Below are 22,334 nucleotides of genomic sequence, written 5' to 3'. Positions count from 1 at the left end.
CAATATGAGAAACAATGAACATCTAGAATGGCTTTGTTTTTATCTTCAGAAGAGAATAGTGATTTCTGTAATAGAATTCAAATGCTTGGCCACCCTTCTTCTACTTTCCTAACCTAACTTTTGTTTTCTTTTAATGAGAAAAGGGAAAGTCAGCAAAACAAAATGTCACCATTAAATCATTTCACAGCATTTTGTGTCAGAAATGTAATGGAAAATGCGCACATCACAGGAAAGGTTACTGTTCTTCCAGAACATCTTTTCACTTGGTTCAAGGCACATCTCTCTATGTAACTGTGTAGGCACTACTGATGGTTGTTCTCCCTGGGCTTAATTTGGCAGTTGAAGGATTGTGGCATTTTCACAAAACCACTGTGCAGTGATTTTAGTGGTTATCTGGCTGAAAGTGATGCTATGATTTAGAATAATTACTCTATTTACGTGCAATGGTAAAAGTCAGTTACGACACCATACTCCAGTGTTAGCTTACAGTTTACTGCTCCTTTCCTTAATATGGCATCACATCAGAACTCAGAGTCAGAAGGAGAGCAATTTATTGTTCGTGTTCCTCAACAGTAAACTACGTACGGGATAAAAAAGCATTGTTATACTTAGTTTAACTGACAATTCTGAGAAAAGAAGAAAATAAGTGTTCAGCCAGTTAATCAAAGAACAGAAAATTAATTTACGCTTGACCTTTACATTGTTACAACCAGCGATACGAAAAATAGAACATACCCATATTAGTCTCTGCTCAAAGCCTTTCGATATTCTTGAAGCAAACAAGCTTTTTTTTTTTTCTTCCATATCCTTTCTACAGCCTTTCTTTTCAAAGCTACGTGAACTTACTAGGTGTTCCTCAACATGAAGCCAAAGAGAAGCTTGAAAATTTAGCTGCAACTGTATTCAAGTCAGAATGGCGAAATTCTTGAATTGTATTTTTCTCATCTTCATATGACAATATCCAAACAACATTTGCTCAAATGACATGACTTCAAGGCAAAGAGCAAGTATAAAAAAAAAATCCATTCAAAGGTAAACATTTAGAAAAAAAATCTGAACAAGAAGAATGAGATTGTTATAAAGTAATGACGTGCTACCTGAAACACTCAGTGATACTGAATTCCTGTTTTAGTATGGAATCTTGTCTGTGGCTTTTTGAATGGCCTGAAGCAATTCAGACATAAAAACATAATTTTTACTGATATGAGAATATAAAGGAAACACACGAAGTGATAAAAGTAATAGTAATGATCTCAGTCGCTCCAAAGAAGTTAGTTTTATTAATTGTAAGGCAAAATAAAATCTGAATCTAGCCTTGGATACAGTACAGGTGTTTTAAAAGAAAAATTAATCACAAAAGTCATGTAAAAGAAAAACAACAAAATGAATAATTACTTTAATCTAGATCAATCAATCTGTAACTTCAATGGCTACAAAAATATGGAACCAAAGTAAGACCATCGACAGTAGACAAAATTAAAAATGGAACAGATACAAAAATTATGCTAAAATACAGGAACAATGCGGACACCTAGCACTCTGCTCCTTTCCACAAAAAGCAAAAGACATTCTATAAAAAGATTAATATACTTGTAATATTCTCAAGTTCGTCTTTAGCAGATTTTATATGCAAATTATTTCGGCTATCTTAAAGTTTTATTACAAAAAATTAATTTCTCCTGTAGCATATGCATATGCTACAGAACCCCATCTTTACCAAGTACATCATGATGCTAAAGCGGCATTGCAGGAGGAACTTCTTTGTTCTTTTTTATTGTCTATGTTTTTAAAAGTACATTCTCCAGTATGCAGCTCTGAAATATAATTCTGAGGCTACAGAATTATTATGCTAAAAAGAACAATAATGTTGCATATAAAAGTAGATTATTATCCACAGGTATCCACAGATTATTTCAGTTAATAACACCATACGGAAACTCTCAATTTAGTCCCAAATTAACAACTGCATGCATTTTTGCTCCATTGATTTATTAATGAAAATTTGCACTATATGATACTTTAATCATGTGAATAACAACCATGGCTGATGCTTAGAAAAGTGACTCAAAACCTTTAAGCTCCCTGTATCTTTAATGGCTTTTCGCATGTGAGCTTTTTCAGTGAAGCTTTTCACATGAGCTTTTTTTCTCATTTTACATCACATTTTGAATACTGTAGATGGAGTTTTTGCACCAGTAGTTCAGGCTTCCTACTAACAAACCCCACACAGATTAATTAACTACAGATCAAAGAGCAGTAAAAGTAATGGCCAGCAGTAACAAAAGTGAGAAACAAAATAAGTGCATACCAGTAAGAATTATTATTTTGCATATTAGGATTTCTTACTCAAATAGTTCATAATTAACATTACAGTTCTGTGAATGGGTATGTAGAAAACTGACTCTCTAAATCCTCACTTCACACTAATTGTGACAAGACAAAACCAATGCTGCAGTGTTTAAATGGTTATTGTTTCCTGCCATTGTCTTCTACCACATTATTTTACTACCTGACCACAAATGTTTTCAAGCTATAAATTTCTTAAGTGTTTTAGTTTCATGGCTTCTGTAGCAATGGCTCAATTTAACACTGAAAAAAAAAAAAAAACGAATTGATAAAGAATTTGGTATTTGTTTTCTGAGCATCTTGTACTGTGATGTGCTCTGATTTGATAACCTTGCTGCACTCAAGTTACTGAAGAAGTTTGGACTGAATGATGGAACATCTGACACACTCAAATACCAGCTGAATTGGATGACTTGATAAAAGAAAAAAATCTTAAGAATACCCACAAAAATAAGAAGCAACTGACCCTATCAATATATATTTAAATCTTTTGCAGCCATAATATATAACTGATAATACTAATAATTACTAATACTATCTGGTAACGAGATTGGGAAATCGTTTGCTAGGTCATCTGCCTTCCCTTTGCTGTTATAGATGATGAAATTCCACGTTCTCTGCATCTTGTTTCATTGAAGTAATTTTAATCTTCTGATAAACCACCTCATTCAGGGACCTTCTTTTCTAAAGAAGGATCTTTGCTGTAAGCAATGAGTGAATCAGGAGAGCCTCAGTATTATATTTTTTATTTTTATAAATTCTTCTGAACTTCAGGAGTTTGAGAAGAAAAAAGGTATGGGAGGGGTGCACATATTCTCTAAGGCAACAAGAAGAATAATATATAAATCCTAAAATACCTAGCTGTTCTGGGAACAGACGACAACTACCAATATAGTGTAAAGCTCTAACGTACAAATATGTGATTGCAGCATAGACTTGAGGAAGCAGCTGTAACTGAGAGAAGGAAAACTATTTATGAAAAGTCAGTGATCAAAAAAGGTAAAATATTGTTAGTAGAACAGAGACCATGCCTAACTTTTAGAGCACCATACTGCCTCAGGACATTTTTTTCTTTTAATTAAAGTGTTTGCCCTAGAACATTAGCTTACTGAAAAACAAAAACTGTACAAAAATCTGTGGTATTTCAGTTCGAATAAAGTCTTTTGTGAAAAAAATGCACATTTTTCATTATACGTTTTCTCTTGCTATCTAGCATAAAAAGAACCACTTTTTAGAATGACGTAAGTGACAGAAAAAATGATGCAACAGGTAACTTAAGCAATTAGAAAAGTTAATACGCAGAATGAATCCCTGTAAATTATATAGTGGAAATAAACTATAGTACTGAATATTGAACTTACTTTCATTTAAGTGGTTCATTCCAGTAAAACAATGCATTTATAACCCTCCTTAAAACCTAAGACTGTTGAAAATCATGGCTGAATTAACTAGTATTTTCCTTCTAATTAATCTCTACATTAACAGCCTTAAACTATCGTAAATCATATGCTTTCAATTACTATGATAGATTGTTTATCTTGTTGCTGTGCAGTTAAAGTAATCGAGAATGTGCTTGTTCTGAAATAAACTTCAGCTCATGCAGAACTTCAGAGCTGGCAGCTAACAGCTAAGGAACAAAACCTTAACTCGACAGCTGATGTGCACCTCAACATGGAAAGGAGAGAAAAAAAGGTAAAGATGCACCTACGCAGGACAAATGCAATTAAGGAAATGTGGAGAGTAACAGTTTCAGAGTAAAAATGTTCTGAGGATTCAGATGAACCTTTCTAGAACATACTTCCTGTCAAATACAGAACTAAAGGAAATCACTTTGTGGAGCTAAAGACTCATTTATTGTGTGACTTGGTGACTCTCTCGTATTTGACAAACCTCCTAGTCAATCTTACCAAAGGGATTTTTTTTTTCCTTCAGTAAACATGCCAATGCATATGTCTTCATCTGTATTCCTGCTACTCACCTTCCCCATTCCAACCTGCCTTGATAGGTCTGCATGTGCAGAACATCCTACCTAGTTACATTCCCCAAAATACTAAGTCTTGTAGTTTACATACTTTCACATTTACTTTTTTCCAAGCAAGCATATACATTAAGAACAAATACTATATCCATGCTTAACAGTTAGCCTGACAGTTTTACACTTCTTTGAATACAATAACCAGCATTTAAATCTGTTTTTTTAAAATCTATTCCATATTCCTTCAAACACAACCTTAGACTATATTACCTTCCCTGTAACACTATAGTTATAACTTTGCCTCAGTTCCTGCAAATCAAAGCAAATGATAAAATCTAACTACTGACAAAAAAAAATCTAGACAGAAAATCTACTGACAGTAAAGTATAAGAAGTCAAAACCACAAAACTATAAAAACACATATTATACACTTGCTCTAAATTGTGGGATAAAGATATCTAACACTTTCTCAGATTATTTCTTTAAACTAGCCAATGCAACTTCATGATTTTACCTCATACATAAACTATATTCTAATTTTATTCTACTTTTCTCAAACCTAGTGTTTAGATATCAATTTTATCTAATGCACTATATTCCCAAACACAACCCAAAGCACATCTAAAGCCAACAACTGAAGCTACGGTATTTTTTTCTTAAATAGTAGCTGTTGAATGCTGCGTTATTTTTTGAGAAGAGGTCACTTCTTTAGAAGTGAAGTCATTTAAAAGTCTTCCCTTGAAAGATTTAAAATTAGATTGTTTCGTGGACTTTTATATTCTATGTATTAAAGTAATTTTATATTCTATGTATTAAAATAAAATACACAATTCATCTTAATGTTGTTCTTTTACAGAAACAAAATGGACAGCAATACTATGCTAGATGCACTTTGTGCATACAGTGGTATAATTACTTCCTTACTCTGGAGAATGGTGAAAAATGGAAGGCAAGCATATTAAGCCATTTCAAACATACTTCACCTTAACCGTGTTTCTACTAAACATGGTTAAATTCTCAAGGGAACTCTTGGACAGTATGATAACATTTTAAAAATCTACATTACTGAGTTATTAACTTCATTAAAAACAACAACAACAAAAAAGAGATACTCAAGAATTAAACAACTCCTTTGCAAGATCTATCATTCAGTGACTATAACAAAGCATTCAGGAAATTGAGCAGTATACTGTTACAAGTAGTCTCTGATTCCTCAGTGCTTTAGTTTTAAGTGCCCGCTCTAACTTCTTTTACTGAATTCTTACCTCCTTGAAAAAGTGCCATGTCTCCATGCCTTGCATCAGATCTATCTATATCACATATAAAGTATTTTTAAACCGCTGTATTTTACTACTCTTCTTCTCAAAATTCAGTTAATTTGAGTAAAAGGTTATTCAAAATTCACACATCTCTAATCAATAACACTGGTTCTGTACTGTCACTTATTATGTTACAGATTAGACTTTCTCTTATTGGAGTGAATGTTTTTAAACAACTTTTCACTGTCCAGCTAACATTGTAAATCTTGACTGTTCCACTGATCTTGTAAAAGGTAAAAATTGCACAAGTATCTTATTCAATAAAAATTACATATTTTTGTAAAATAAATTATATAATAAATATATTCTAAATTTTAAAAAAGTGTTACAGGAGCATTACAAAGCTCATCCACGTGCTTTGTGGACAAAGCCATAATATCCTTACTTTCAGGTATAGTGCATACTGCTGTACTGAAACCATCTATATATAAAAACTGACATCAGCAATTAAAGAACAGTCTTGGTATTTCTCTGAAATATATGGCAACTATTAACAGACATAGAAGTACTGACACGTTGACATGTATCAATACAGTTTTAAAAAGCTAATAAATACAGATAGTCTAACATTAATTACTTTTTTCCACACAAAATTATAACTTAGGCAAACTTCAGCCAATTAATGCACTATTATAGTTTATCAGAATGAAACCTGCCTTTTTAGGAGTAATTTTAAAGCACTTTGCAGGCAATTATTTAAAGATTTGCATCCATATGAACAACAGGTTAAATAAAGACACAGATAAAGAATAATCCTTCAGCCATTCACTGCTGCAAATAAATGTGAAATTGAGATCAAAAAAATTGAATTTCCTTTAGTCAAACAGTAATAACTGGTCGAACAATTTAATATTTTGTATTCCAGATTACTAAATACTCATCTTCGTTCAAGAAATTTGTTCAGTAATTTACCAAAAAACCTCACTGAACTGTAGCTGATGAAAGACTGTTCTGTCAAATTAGTAGCCAGTGTCTTATTGTTCAGACACCACTTAATTTTAAACAGGTTCCTGTTTTATAAAGTCTTGGACACAAAGTGCAAAAGGCTTAATAGTAAGAGGCTGCATGTTTGAATTACCTCAACAAACCTCCACGTGTGACAAACAAAGCAATTTGTGTTTTGGACAGTGGGGAGATGGGGAGTGTGCAGCACTGCAATCTTTGAAATAAGAGAGGTAATTGCTTATTTTCCTCTAGTACTTGCTCAGTTAGCAACCCAAGTGAGACATGTATGTAAATTTTAGAAAACCACATTTCTGAAAAACAGACTTTTCAAGAGTCATGCAACCAGCCCCGTCTCAGGTAACACATTGCAAGAAAAGCTAGAAGGGCCCACCATCAAGATTATTCCTCAAATCTGCAGTTTCAGCAGTGGTACATTTTCATTTAACTTAGTGATCAACTTTCACATTTAAAAAAAGCATCTTCTATAACATCCCCCCAAACCTCCCTTGGTGGCAGATAGGTAGGAACATGTAAAAATAAAAAATAAAATCCAGGAACTGCAAAATATATGTTGAATGAAGGATAAAGATGATGAAAAATTACTGTTAATTAATTGTTTTCTGAGAAACATTTGGCTTTAATAACAAACGGATCAGTGCCAAACAAAACTGATCTGGGAAAAAAAAGGAAAAAAAAGTTTCTTTCCCCTCCTAAATATCTCTTTCCTTTAAACTTCCATTTAAAATAACACTGTTTGTACTACTACTGAGGAGTTCTGTATGATGGTACAGATGTGAGAAAGGTGGTTTCTCTTCCTTTGTGACTGTGTAAGAGAAAAATAGATTCTGTAAACTTTCCCTGACATACTAACATGGATCACACTCCTCCACAATTTTGGCTACATAGCAGAAAGCCTACATAGCTAGCATATTATTACAGTCAGCAAATTTACTCTCAACGAAAGAAACACAGTTAGGTACAGCCCCCATACCTCCCCCCGCCCCCCCCCCAAAAAAAGAAATCCTAAATAGTTTATAATCATAAATGTACACATAAAATATGCCTCCATAAGACTTTAAACGCAGTGGTCACCTAGCTTGAATAAAACTACTGCTTTTTATACGAATTACCTGAAGAAAAGAAAATTTTTAATTGATAATCTCATTTTACAACTAAGACAGAAAATAAGAAAGAAGATCTAAGAAAATATTTTTCACAGAATCTTAAACAAAGGGTTAGAACATATGAATCCTTTTTTCTCCTCCTGTGCAGGACTACTAATCTGCTTCAAAGCCTAATTATGAGGATGGTGTAAGATAGAGTTTGTTTTTAGAGTTTATTACTAAAATCTCTTCATGCAGTAAACAAGACGTACCACCACTTATTTTCTGTTATGCTTTTAATTTTCAGCCTAAATATGCAGTTGTGGAAAGCATTTCCCCACCTTCTTTATATCCTTAAATCTGGTATTCAACACTTACAGAAAAAGCCTGAAGAAGAAAACTAATTCACAGCCCTTTTTACATTAAGGCACAGTACGTGTTCACAAGATTCCTTCCCACAACAAAATAGCCTTCTTTCACCTTTTATTTCTTGCCAACTGTTCTGAGAGTAAGGCTGAAGAAAGCCCTTTTTCTTGTTATGGGCAGTTAAAAACAGTTGTCATCAACTGCCATCAGCGTTACTGTGTTAACAATCACTTAATACTCAGCGCCTATATTTCAGTCTGGTCCTGGCCAGGAACTGGGAGTCCTACTGAGCAGCAGTAGCTTGTCCATGTATGAGTTACTGATGAGGTCCTAGCAGTACTTTGCCTCCAATTGGGGAATAAAAAAAAACAATCTGGCACACAACCTGTGAAATTGTATCAGCTTCTATGGTACATGATACGCTGTAATTGATATATAAAATAAGCTGCTCTGAGCACAAGATACCTGTATCTGGGGTACATGCTAATTTTAAAGCTACATTTAGCCTGCATATATCATTGATTCTGACTTTTGCCATAACTGATTCCTTGAAAGAAATGGAAACATGCATTTTGGAATAACCCTTCTAGTTAAAACAACAATTATATCTGCACTGAAGAGATCTTTTCCATAAAAACCTAACTGAAGCATACAGGGCCTAAATACAAATTCTATTTTAAATCTAAATTTATTATGAGATCATTTTAATGGAAGTTCAGTAGATTCAATTAGAATCAGCTTTCTGGTTGCTAAGCTCCATTATTCTTCTTTCTAGAACTCTGAGCAGTTTCTACAGCTTCACAAAGAGGCCAGAATGCCAGATATAAAATAAAAATCAGCAAAAGTTTTGGTCAACGGTAGCTATTCAATAGCAGCTATTCTATGCTTTAATTAGATTTCTACACCTACTAAAACACCATTCAACGTTTTTTTTTCCACCTCTGTTTCAGATAAGAAATATGATTATCAAACCCTTTTATGATCTGCATTAATAGATGTAGCATTAGCACATTTTTAAAGCATAAATTCCTCATAATCCACACTTCAGCTCATAAAATTGTTGATGATACTAATTTAATTACTTTTAGGATGGTCTTGTAGCTTTAATACCATTAAATTGCTGGTTTATCTTTCTGACCTGCTATAGAACATTGACAATGCACCCTGACAAGAGAAAATTAATTCTTTTGTGTTAGAAAAACAGATTACCTTGGTTATTTACATCTTAATCCACAGTGTAAATGTGTTTGGCAGGTCAATAAGTGAATCGAGTTAATGTTTCTGAACTAATGTTTCCCTAAATATTTTTTTTATAAACATATTTTCTTCGTTATAAATATGATGACAAACTGATGAAGATGGAACTTTAATCCCTCATAGGGTCAGATCATCGAACCTACCTGACTAGATTTTCATTGTCTCCAGTCCCTTTGCATGTAGCACATTCAGTCCTTAAATCCTCTGACTTGGGCTTCTTTTGCAGAACAGACTGCCGTTGTCTTCTTTCTCTGGGAATCCGTTCCTGCCACAGCAGAAGGCAAAAGAAAGGAATGGGGGGAAAGGAGGGAAGGAAAGCAAATATTTTCAATTATAGTACTGAAAGTAACACTTCTACCCAAAGTTTAATTATTATTTTTTTTGTGAAAGTGTTTATAAACAAAAACAACAAAACAAACCAAAAAAACAACACTATATTCCAACCTCAGGTTTTTCTTCCTCGGGCACAAAGCTTCGTTTTCGTCCTCTAGTTCTCTGGAAGAAAATACATTTAGAATTCAATACAAAGTAACATGGAATGCTTTTGCTATTTATTAATTACTCAAAACTACAACAAAAACAGGATATCATTTAAAGCATTAACTACAGAACCATTGTGAAACAACTACAATAACAGATGTTAGAGAAACACCTTTAGATTCTGGATATAAATACACAGAACTAGCCAAAAGGTAAATATAAATACTTTTGGTATTATTTAAAATCCACAACACTGCCTAGCTTATGATTTCTTAATCTTTTTTTTTTTTTTTTTTTTTTTTACATAGCAATTTAATACATCTCAAAATGTGAAAAAACTAGTGGACAAAAAAATCTTAAAACAGCTGTAATTAGTTGGACTATAAATCAAATTCTGAAGAAAGTAATGGTATCATGATTCTCCCAGGGTCTTCTTTGAAGGGGATTTCATAGTTTCACAGTAAGACTGTTTGGTATTTTTATGTACAATTAGAAGTAGTTATACTGAAAACAGAGCTGCCACTTCAACAGATATGTACCTCTTTACATACGATTTTGATCTGCTCAAGTTAAAAAAAAAATACTGTTTCCAAAAAAAAATTCTGCTTTAAAGCAAGAGTCAATTCTGTACTAGAATGGAACTTCAAGGCTCAATAAATGGAAAACACTCATCTATTTTGTGCCTTCTTAGAGCAACACTTCAATTATCATTGAGATTCTCTTTCACATTTCCTTAGGACAATGCCTGAAAAATTGTAACACAGTAGAAGCCTTAAATACCTGCAAAAATTACTTTTTTTTTTCCCCCCCCCCCCATGGACAAATGAAGATCTACAATCTGGAATATTCTCATATTCCAAGTCCAAGCTTGCAGCTGTGTGTAGTGTGTTTAAGACAAATTCCATAACAAAACCATGAGAACACTACAACATGAAACCATATTCCAAATCATTCTCCAGATATTTCATAGTAATACTTTGCCCATTTAATACATAAACATATATTTAATACATTTTTAGTAATACAGTCATAATTGAGGTGTACTACCTTCCACAACTCGATTTCATGACACATTTTTCCTTTCCCTTCTAATATGTGTTAAAATTAGACGTTGAGATTAAAGATGAAATCTAAGTGTAAGAAGACAGAAGAGTTCAAAATCTACTATTAAGTATAAATTGTTTTTCTAGATCACTATTAGTGGATTATGCACATCTACACCATCTTTTCCAAGCACACTGACATATATTGTCCCTATACAAAGGAGCACAAACAATGCAAATCTCCTTAACTCCCCAAACAACGTCTTTTTCACTAGATTACACACACTTCTGGGATTCAGTCAAGGGGAGAGGAAAACAATGAGAACTTATGGAGAAAAGTATCAGCGAACACTCCTTGCAGTCTTTTTAACAAGGCACTCAACAGATACCCAAGAGTTCAAATCTGGAAGAACCAATTAGAAGTACCTGAACTTATTAATGTAATATGAGAGGTGTTAACTAATATCACATATAAGATCAATTCTTGCAAGAAAAATATTTTCCACCTTGAGTGTTTATTAATAGCCTACACATCATCCACATGCTATAAATGTCTCAGAGTCACTGTAAATTAAAACTAGTTTTAAAAAAGTTTGATCAGACATCCGTAAGCTGTCAGCTTTACTACTTCCAACCTCTGGCATTAGCTTACAATGCCGTAACACTTACAAACGCCGGTAATTTTAAGCCATGTAGACACCACTGAACGCAAGATTTCATCACGAAAGGTTAAAAATAAGTAGAAGTACATGCCAGTACATGCATTGTCATAATCCCATGTTTAGGCAGGACAATAATGCATAATATATAAAAAATATGAAATTATATGCATAATATATAAAAAATAATGAAATTATTTTTTACACTAAGTGGAAAAGATTGTAAGTTAATAACTGTTTTAAAAAATGACGAATCATATTTAAACTTCATCAAAATGGAGAGATAAGATTAATAAATAATTTAGTCGCCTTTGTCAAAAAAATGGTTTTTCATCTGTCTGCTAAATAATGTCTTATATAACGTGCTATATAATGACAAGGTATGTCACATTAAATTATACTTGCATTATGCTTCCATTAGGTTTCTAAAGCTTCATACATACATTGTTTGACAATCACTAGAAAACAAACGTTAAAATCAACATTTTTGATGTACACATTTGTAAGGTATTCTGTTTGTTTTTAAAGGAACAAATTTTTACATTTATGTTTTTCCAAAATAATTTCCACGCTTAAACGCATTTGCAATGCTGAGTTCTGCTGAGAATCATTATACGATTGCCAGCACTCACAATGAAAAATAACATCAAATTCACAACTGAGAGTGAAATCTTCTGTGATTTCCAATAGTAGCCTTCGAGTAATTAGGCATTTGTAATTTTACATTTATTTTCACTAAAGTTACCTTATAGGTTCACAGAAAAGAATTAGAAAAACCTGGATTACTTTGCCTAGTATTTTTCATTATTCTTTTTGCCATGAAATTTCTGTATTTGCCTTTTGAAATACTTTGAATAATTTCTGTTACTAATGGGCAGAATCAGATATTATACACATCTGCATATACTTGCCACAGACAACTTAAAATTTAACATGTCTTATAAAATAAAAGCTTAAAGCGTTATAGATGTCCAATGCTAAATATTACATTTATGATAAACTTGCTCATATTCAGAACTTATTTGGAGACAAAAATGTTAATCCACTATAAGATGACTACAAATTCAGTGATTTTTTTTTTAATCGAAACACCAGTTAACTTAATACTCTATAGATTCCTTCAGTTTAGGACTTCTCTATATCAAAAAATTCTGGTTCAAAATATACAATAAAAATAACGTAATATTTTAAACAATGTAACAATTTAAATTTCTATACATAGACTTATATGGTTTCTTTAAAAAATTATTTCAAATGTTGACGTTTCATGCCAGCTGATTAGCTGTCATTAGTTGTCAATCTCAACCCAGTTTCTGTTCTTGCACAGTTCTGGAATTCACTAAAAATGGACTCGAACAGGAGAGATGCTTGCACGCTTGACACTTCCCTGCTATTTACAGGAAGAGTGCAGCCACTGAGCTCTAGATCCCACTGCATCAACGAAATCACCATGCAGGCACTTCCATTCTCACACTACACAAGCAGTTTAAGATTTCTGTTGACCCCCAAGCTAAATGCCTGCAACTAAAGCACTAACTAGGCACTGATCCTATGTGACTTTAACCTCCTCAGAAAATCAGATAACCTTATTCCGAAGACTTAATCACAACACAGGAGGAAGACATTTTTCACTTCATATCCTTTCACAGTTAGCACTCCTAAATAAATATATTAGTAAATAAATAATATAAAAATAATATTAATAATAAAAATAGAGCTGTCAAACTAGTCAAATCTGACTTCTAACGCTATGACGTGTTGTTCCTCTACCTCCCCTTCCCTAGGGATTCCTTAACTTCTCCTTCCTTACCACATCCACTCCACGTCTCCCACAACAGCCCCAACTTCCCCCTACATCCCCCAGTGAAGGTAAGGACGCGCTATAAGTCCTACCCCACACACATTCTGACTGGACAGCAAGAGACCAAATGCAAAGGATAACCGAGCTCTTAACTAAAACCTCTTCTTTACTGTGGGATAGTACTGATCTATCCCATCCAGCTCCTCTGAGAAACATCCAAGAACTTCATTACCTTCAGCACATACACCTCTCTTATCAAATCTTGCCTTAACTGGTCAAGGTGTTCCTAGAGGCAAAATTATTACAAAGGCAGGTAACTGCTTAACTTAATTTCCTTAGAAAACCAAATGGAAAGCTATTTACTTTTAAAATTTAGGAACAGTCAAAACATCTAGCTGCTGTGTCACAAAGAACATACATTGAACAAAAATGAAAGAGAAATAAAATGTCTTATTTCATTAGCAATACACCCCAGAACAATCTGAGCAAGGATCAAGGAAGTAAGATGCAAGCATAAAATCAAAGTGTTTTTTTTGTTTTTTTGTTTTTTTTTTTTTTTAAAGTAGGAAAAAAAGTCAGATGAAAAATTTTAAACTAAGTTAAATATAGATGAAATTCTTCCTGTTAGTCATTTTTAGTGTAAGATTTTGGGAACGCAAAAAACAAATGAAACAAACATAACTGTACCTCAGCAAAGCAACTTCTAATTAAAGCTCTTAAATTCCAATCAGATGATGTTCCTCAGGTAAAGAGGCTGAGCTATTTGGTTCAATGAAATCATCTACTGGAAAGCAAGCTATCCTTCTTTTATCCTTCTTTACCAGTGTTTAGCCTTCACAGCAATCTTAATGCTCTCTCTCAGAAACAGCAACGGTCTGGAGAGATGAAACCCAAACATCAAAAACATCACTTTTGTTTTTTTACTTCAAAGCCTGTCATATACAGAAGTCCAAGAAACATCTCACAGCAAGGCATAGACAGACCACTCTTCTGAGTTATTTAATTAATTTCTGACTTTGCATTCTAAATGCAGGGGAGACAAAACAACTGTCTCTTGTCTCTCCAATTTCTTAAAAATTCACACAAAAACATTACAAGACTACCTACAAGGAAAAAGGGGGTGATGCCACGTGCAAATAGCTATCACGCTAGAAAAGAAAGAAAAGTAGAACAAACAGCATTTATTTGCCCCTCTCTAATCTAATTTGTAATGATCTAGGCTGACAGTTACTAAAATATGCAGTAAAATATACAGGATTTTAATAATATAATAAAACACAGGTGTAGAATGTTAGGAATTGCCTCTAAAAAGAGGATGAAATTAGGAGAACTAGAGCATATACTACCATAGGCAAAGGAAAGAAGGATACAAAATGGGTTTCGTTCAGCCTTCATGTTTTGTGTCACAAACACATCCATCTGTTGTATGCAGCAGCCTACTGTTGTGGTTTGGAACTCACACATCAGCTTAGGAAATTTAAAAAAGGACATAAATGGCTATATATATAAAAACAGAATACTGCCATACTAAATGAATAATGAATGATAGAGGACAAATGATCCAACATGCTGTGGATCAGATGTGTGAGTGATTTAGAATTGGGGGACATGTTTAGAATGTATTAAATGGGACAAGAAATTGGTAGAGGACCAGGAGTAATGTGGTTTCAATCCATGGAAGGAAGTCTTGTACTGAAAACACAAAATCAGACAGTTAAAAGAAATGTCCATAATGGAATGACAAATATTAAGAGAAAATGTGATCAACAACAGGATCAAATTTTCACGCCAAAAGAACACAAAGTTTCAGGGAAGACTTAACTGGGCATCTCCATTCTGGACTTAAAAAAGCTAGAAATGAATGGCTAAATTTCACATTCAAATAAGGCCCTTAGTTTATAAGCAACTCAGTAGCAACATGACAATGATACAAAACATACAAAACAAGAAGATTAAGTAATGCATTAACTGCACAATTTTGAATATTCTCAGAAAAATAAATTCAATACATGAAACAAATGAAAGACATTCATAAGGCTCAAGGATGCAGGTTTCTGTTCTGGATTCAGGATTCTAGGGTTCTGTTCTGTGGTGCACACATGACCCAAAACCACCATGGCTGTCAGCAAACTGCATCATTATCCCTCACTCGTTTGTATGTAAGACAAATGCTTTAAGCCAGCTCATCCAAGACCAGCAGCAGAAGGGAAAATGTTCTCCCAGAGCAGTTCTGCTTTATCAGCTCTCCGTCGAAGACAAGGAAAACAACAGGATTCAGAACTGTCCAAAAGGAGGAAGGCAATTCCCAACAATCACAAATAAGTGCTCTTGTTAAATATTGAAATTCACTGAAATGCACATGAAGGATAAAAATTTATACTGCCACTTCTTCCTCTGCAGAAGGATATAAATATTAGAATGCCATGGAATCATTCCAAATAAGAAGTCCATGGCAAGGAGTCACTTCATTACTATAAAAAAGAAGATGACTGGTATGAAACATAAGCTGAGTAGAACACTAAAACAAGACATTTTAAACTCTCTATTGACTAGTAAGCTAATAACAAAGCATGACAATACTGGGTCTCTTTATCTTCGAGGTTTTGATTTGGAAATCATATATACAAGCCTCCAAAGATTACGTAAAACAAACTTATTGAAATATGCGTACAGGGCTGTTAATAAGCATAGTATATTTGGATGTATCACTGATCATTGATGATGCTTCAGTGAGTAGTAGCACTTCATCAAATGCACTGCACTAAAATGATTAGCAAACAGTGCTGAGTTTTATGAACTCTGTGACTACATTTTCAGAACTAAGAACTGGGAAAACTTCCAATACTTCCCAGAAGAAGTAACTTGATGAAATGACTATTAACTATCAAGAACGTGAATAAAGCAAACTAGAGGTTTTCAAAAGCTTGAGGAAAAAACAGGTTGGAACTGCACAGCTTATGTCATCTCTCTCCTGCTAAACACAAATCATGATCATGTTTGCCAAGATAACTATTTTTAATCCATAAAGTCACCCAATCTTCTTTAAGAGTTCAATGTTAAAAATATCCTTTGCCAATGGAAAAGTTACAATCAAGACAGTTGCAGAAAAATCCATTTCTTTGTTTTGTTTAAAGGAAAAAAAAAATCTATTGATGGCATTACACAGGTATAAAATTATTTTAAATAAAGGTACAGACAGATGATGTAGACACCAGATGGCACACTCGCTCAACACAGATCAAAGTGAATACCTTAAATGGTACATTTCAGTACTCATCAAAATGTACCTCTGGAATAATTATTTAATTTTCCAGAAAGCTGGCAGTAGCAAAAAGGGAGCTGCCAGACAAAAAGAAACGGCAGTAAATCAAAATATGATTAAAAAGAGAAACAAGTCGACCATGAAGCTTAATTACAGAGACTTATACCCTCCACTTTTTTTTTTTTTTTTCCAATTTTCATTCTTGTGGGAAAGCAAAAATTTTGCAACATTCCCGACTCTATGCTGTCAAGCTACACTATCAGTGTGAAACTGGTAATTAACTTCAAACTATGGTTTCTAAGAATTAAATATAAACACAGAATTTGAGATTGACTTATATACCTTTTTATTTGGAGAACTGAACCAGTAGGGCGAGGGCAAAAAAAGCCTGAAAAAAAGATGCAAGTTTGCAGATGTTGCTAAAATAAGTTATGCTCTTCTAGAAAAATGAACTTAAATGCACTTACTTGCTGAATTGATAGATATGCTACTTATCTGTACTTACAGAGATTATTAATGTTTATATCATTCAAATATCATTTAGAATACATCCATCTCTTCAAGTTTTTGCTACAATAAAAAGAAGTGACCTATGTATTTTTTGTTGTTTTCTTAAAAATACAAAACAAAACCAAAAAACTCACCACCAATACTTCCCCCACCCCAACTCTGACTATTCCAAATTCACTTCAAGCATTGTGGAAGAGCTGCATTTATCTTAGTTTCTTCCTTTCTAAATGTGACCTCAAACTCAAATACTATCTAAGTAACAGTCAAGTATCCATGTATTTGGCAGGCTAACAGACATAGTTTCTATGTGTTTGTATAGACAGGTCATAGATTCACCTGAGCTTTTACATTTAGCATTGAGGGGAAAAAGGGTAATTAACAGCATTTTTTATTATAAATACCTGGACTTTAAGAAAGCTGAGGAAGTCCTGATTATTTTTCTAGACTGCTAATGTTCAGTTGACTGCAATTTTTTTTTTCAAGTTGAATATGTCAAAAATAATGTTATCAGAGTTGCTTTAAAAGGTCTTACAGGTGCTCATTTAGAATTCTAATCAAATTTAAATGAGTTGACCAATCACTGACAATGTTAATTAATACGATGACTGATAAATATAGATAAATATTTTAAAATTATTTGCTGTCTTGGAGCCCTGAACAATCAAACTGGAACTGATTTTCTGCTTTTCCTTCAGTAGCCATCCCTTATTCAAAACCTGTATCTATGACATCACATAATTAAGTTACACAATAGGTGTTTGGAAAGCACTTGCGTGGAAATACTTCAATTAAATACAAGATAACAACCCTCTTTATCTTTTAATATACGTGGTAAGAAAAAGAAAATAATCACTCCCTTTTCCTATTTCAAACAAAATGAAGAAATATTAATTTATTCTAAATAACAATATTTATTTGTAAAACAAAAGCAAAATATACAATTCCCTTTCCTGAATACAGTTAGTAGGTGCTTTGTCAGTACTCTTTTTTCTTTTTTAAACTAATCTACTTAGACCATAGCCCCTCAGGCACAGATTTGTTTTCTTCCATGTTCTAAAGAACAAACAGCACACTGTTGGCAAACTACTTTTTTCCCCCAAACACAGACTTTTCTTCTGCTTAACAGAAAAATCACTGTCTGTTGGCTTGGATTTTATACAATGTAATTACAGAGAAAAAAAAGTTAGCAGATAACTGAAAGTTTTTATGAAAATAAGTTTGGTATTAGAAGATCAGATGGTTTTATTTAATTTCCTCAACTATTCGGTGCCCAAAATCCTTTACAAAAAGACCTCTTCCCTCTTATAACCCCTCTTATAACCCCTCTTCCCTCTTATAACAGTGGGCAGATATTTTCTTTCCAATAAAAAGGAACTAAAGATGGAATTTAGACACACACAAATAAATGCAGTAAGAGTACCCCAGAATTATAAGAAAAATCATCCCCTATAACCTCACAGCACCCAGCTGCACAATCTCATTTTAGAAGACATGCATGCTTGCGACGTTTCTTACAGAAACTCCTTCACACCACTGGAGAACACTATATAAAGTAGGTAAAGCATACTTCATGAACCTTTGAAGTAAAGGAAGAAATGGTAGGTTCTGAGAGCTAATATTAAAACATCTTCAGATTTTTAACCAGTATTTTTAAAAAGTGTTTAGACAGCTACTGATTTATGCAAATTAGTTATCGCTTCTCTGAAATTAACTAGCACCAGCAATAATGATTTGTGAAGCTTACACAAGTATGAAATTGAAATTATAAAGACTATGGATTTTAAATACAGCTAGTATGAGAAGTTATCCACTGAAATCCAAAAAGTCATTCAAAAGATTACCAAGGTTACTAAATATGGCTTGAATTGCATAAGCATAAACAATGCATTCAATTCTCTCCACAAATACAGATCTTTTACAATAAATTAGGTCTAACGTCTAGTCTATTCACATTCATCATTTGTTTAGACCTTGATTCCGAGTAGAATTCTGATATATTTACCTTTGTGCATTTAGGCATAATCTTAAACAATCTTTTTAGCAAGGTTAAAGTCAGAAATGTGTTCTTGTAAACTTCAGTTATGCTTTCACGTACTATATGCTAGGCACCCTCTCCAAAACAATGCAGTCTAAACAGCTGTATTTTCATAGAATCACAGGATCATTAGGGTTGGAGAAGACCTCCAAGACCATCTGGCCCAACCATCCCCCTACCACCACTATCACCTACTAAACCATGTCCCTAAGCACCATGTCCAACCTCTCCTTAAACACCCCCAGGGACGGTGACTCCACCACCTCCCTGGGCAACCCGTTCCAATGCTTGACCACTTTCTGAGACAATTTTCTCACTGTTTTCTTGTTTTCTTTGGAACTGTTTCTCTTCTTGATATATAAATATCCTTTGATATAAATACCCCAAAACATTTGAAAGCTAAGAAACTAAAGCACTAGAGAGCATTCATGGGGTTGTTTTAAAAAACTTTTACAGCACTGGGGCACAAAATACTGCCCTGACACAGAGAACTGTACAAGGGAGAAGCATGGTCCTGACTCTGAATACCTTGCTTCAGTCATACTTGTCTCTCACTTCCAAATTCTAGGGGGAAATGTAGTCTCCAGTATCACTTAGAAGCTGTACACTCTCCAGTTGCCACTGGTTTCTGGACATCACTGTTCAGATTAGACTGAATTAAGATTTGAACAATGTAGTCCTAGTACAAAACCTGAATTTTTGTTGGAGTCTCTACTTCCCCCTCAGTTGGTTGGAAAAGAAGTATTACTCACAGCTCTTCCCATCCCAGCAATAAGTTATAAGCCAAGTTTTTGCACAAGCAGACTGAAGATATGAAGAAAAGGTACCTCGTTCAAAACAATGCACAGCATCCCATTCTAAAACTCTGCTAAAAGTATCTTGAAGCGGATGTAAGGCTAGGTAATTAAAGGATTTAAAATGAGCAAGCCCTGAAAAAAACTGTTAAGTTCACAGACAAAATGAAGGAGAAGAAATTGTTTGAGTTACAGAAGTTAAAACTAGATAGCCTATTACATGTTTACAATAACACAAAAGAAAAGGAAACTAGTAGGTAGAAAAAAAAGTGGAAAAACACATTTCTGCTTTTCTTTTTAAAACAATTTACCGCTGGAAAAGAAAATCCACAACATGATTGAATGCAGGAGCTTTGATGAATTACAAAAATAGAGAAAATATCTTTGCAGGATTCAAGTACACGGTCATAATTAGATTGGATGAGAAACAAAGGTATAATTATGAATATTTCTAAAATGGTATCTTCATAGTCTGATGGAAATGAGGGAAAAAAACACTATGAATAAAGTAAAAATATTTACGTGGAAAAGTGTATATTGTATCATGTTTGAAATCAATGTTAACAAATATGAGCTGCAAGACAAACTAATAGCAAACTATTAATTCTGAAAGTACAAGTTAACATAGTGTTTTTGCATAGATAGCATACAGGCTTAGATAACCATTTGTATTCGTATTAATTATGTAAAGTTCTTAGATACCAGCTATTGTTGTCATCAGTAACACCTAATCCAACTTTATCAGGTTAAAGGTTTACCCACAATTTCTGTCTACAAAGTATGAGTTAACTACGATGAACCACTACAGTGAGATCCAAACATGTAAAATGCATTCCATTCTCTTAGGTACATGGCAAAAAAAAAAGAAAAAGAAAACCTTCTCAGTTGTATCAATTGAAGATAAATCTATGCAAAACAAATGGAAATTTACTTAAGAGCAACAAATACACAATTCAACAGTCTTATAATTGCACTTGTTGATTGTAACTGTAAGCAAGGCTGATTACACTGTTAGGTAAGTGGGTTTGCCAATTTGTTGCAAAACAAAACTGAACTGAATAAAATATGTTCACGGGCACAAAGCACATAGTTAAGAGAGCACTGTGAAGTAACTGTTTTCAAATTATTCATTTTTTTCTTCCTTTTTTTAAATTATTTAGAATGATCTGCACAGTGAGTGCACAAAGGACAAGTTGATCATCACTGTTAAAATGCACCAGAGATGTTCTCTCCATAATTGGATACAACTAAACTTTATATGAGAAGTTGTCCGAAGGTCAGGGTTTTTTTCCTCTCAAACACAGTCAGCCCCAGAGGTAATGAATTAAAAAAAGTCTTTCCTTTGTTCAGAACAAAGAAGGTGTTAGGGAATCTCACACAGCTACCAAGCGTCTAGTAAGTCTTCAGAGGTTGGTACTTTTCATTTTGTTATACAGCCTAGGTGTACCAAGACCAAGAAGTAATAAAGCCTAGTTTAGAAAAAGAAAACAGCATGGTGTCACAGGTGTGAACCTCCTCTTCCATAGTTAAGTTGAAGACAGAGGGGAGTGGAGAAAAAAAAAAAAACACCACCAATCATAGTCAGTGCTATAGGAAAGCTAAATGATCAGAGATAAAGAGGTTATCGGAGATAATTTTATAACCTGCTAACAGGACACCACAGGCATTATGTTGCAAATCTGGTTTTGTAGAAAAGCAAAGAGCTGGAGAGAACCTGAAAGACCCTAAAAATCCAAGCAGAGGAACAAAGCTTTTTTAGACCAGTAGCCATAACCCTTCCACTGTGTAATGCTGCATTTGCCAACATTCGTCCACTGAAAGTAAATTTAATCTCTACGTGATGTACCACCGTGTGTGTAGATAGATGCTCTACCAGGGGAAATGTTGGCTCACCAGTGCAGCACCAGTGACACGTAACAGTGTAGCACTGAGGGGAATGCCTCAGAACAACCAGACAGCCTTCCCTCCATTTAGCATAGAAGAAAACTGGCAGGTATCACAGGAGCATCTTAAGAAAGGAACCTTGCCTTCTGTACTAATCCTTACATCACCTCTTTATTCTTACTATGAATGTCTTTCCTTCAATGCTTTTAGTTTTACTTCCCATAATGAATCCCTACCCCCTACCACTACATTAGGTGTAGAAAGGGGAAAGAGAAAGAAGGAAAAAAGGAGAAGAGATGAAGAGTTAAACAGCAATACCAGGTAAGTCTCTCTTCTGCATGAACACCAACATGTCCAGTCAGTTTAACCTACCCAGACAGCTGTAAGAACCTGTGCTTCCCCTCAATGAGAAAAAGGGGGGAAAGAGGGAGTTTCTCTCCTATAGGCTCTCAGTTATTCACAACATTTAATTTCGGATTGCTCACACTCCTAATGCTTTGAGCTAAACTAATTGTTTTGGCTTGAACCATTTTTAAAGCTCTTTTCGGTCACACA

The 22,334-nt window shown here is 33.9% G+C and overlaps 1 protein-coding gene across 8 annotated transcripts in view; it reads right to left on the bottom strand.

Moving 5' to 3' along the window:
- Window positions 1-22,334, bottom strand: part of PHF14 (PHD finger protein 14) — a 166,061-nt gene that overhangs the window by 88,623 nt on the left and 55,104 nt on the right. For 7 of the 8 annotated variants that reach the window (XM_048075388.2, XM_048075387.2, XM_048075390.2 and 4 more), the window contains exons 15-16: window positions 9,756-9,806; window positions 9,455-9,576 (exon numbers count right to left, since the gene is read on the bottom strand). In XM_048075388.2, coding sequence (XP_047931345.1) covers window positions 9,455-9,576; window positions 9,756-9,806 — 173 coding nt within the window. Of the gene's footprint in view, window positions 1-7,867; window positions 8,406-9,454; window positions 9,577-9,755; window positions 9,807-22,334 lie in introns of those variants that run through there. The other variant, XM_048075392.2, reaches the window with a different exon arrangement.

The sequence above is a fragment of the Anser cygnoides genome, chromosome 2, assembly GCF_040182565.1.
Source record: "Anser cygnoides isolate HZ-2024a breed goose chromosome 2, Taihu_goose_T2T_genome, whole genome shotgun sequence".
Classification (NCBI taxonomy): domain Eukaryota; kingdom Metazoa; phylum Chordata; class Aves; order Anseriformes; family Anatidae; genus Anser; species Anser cygnoides.
This window is presented reverse-complemented; position numbering and strand designations above follow the sequence as displayed.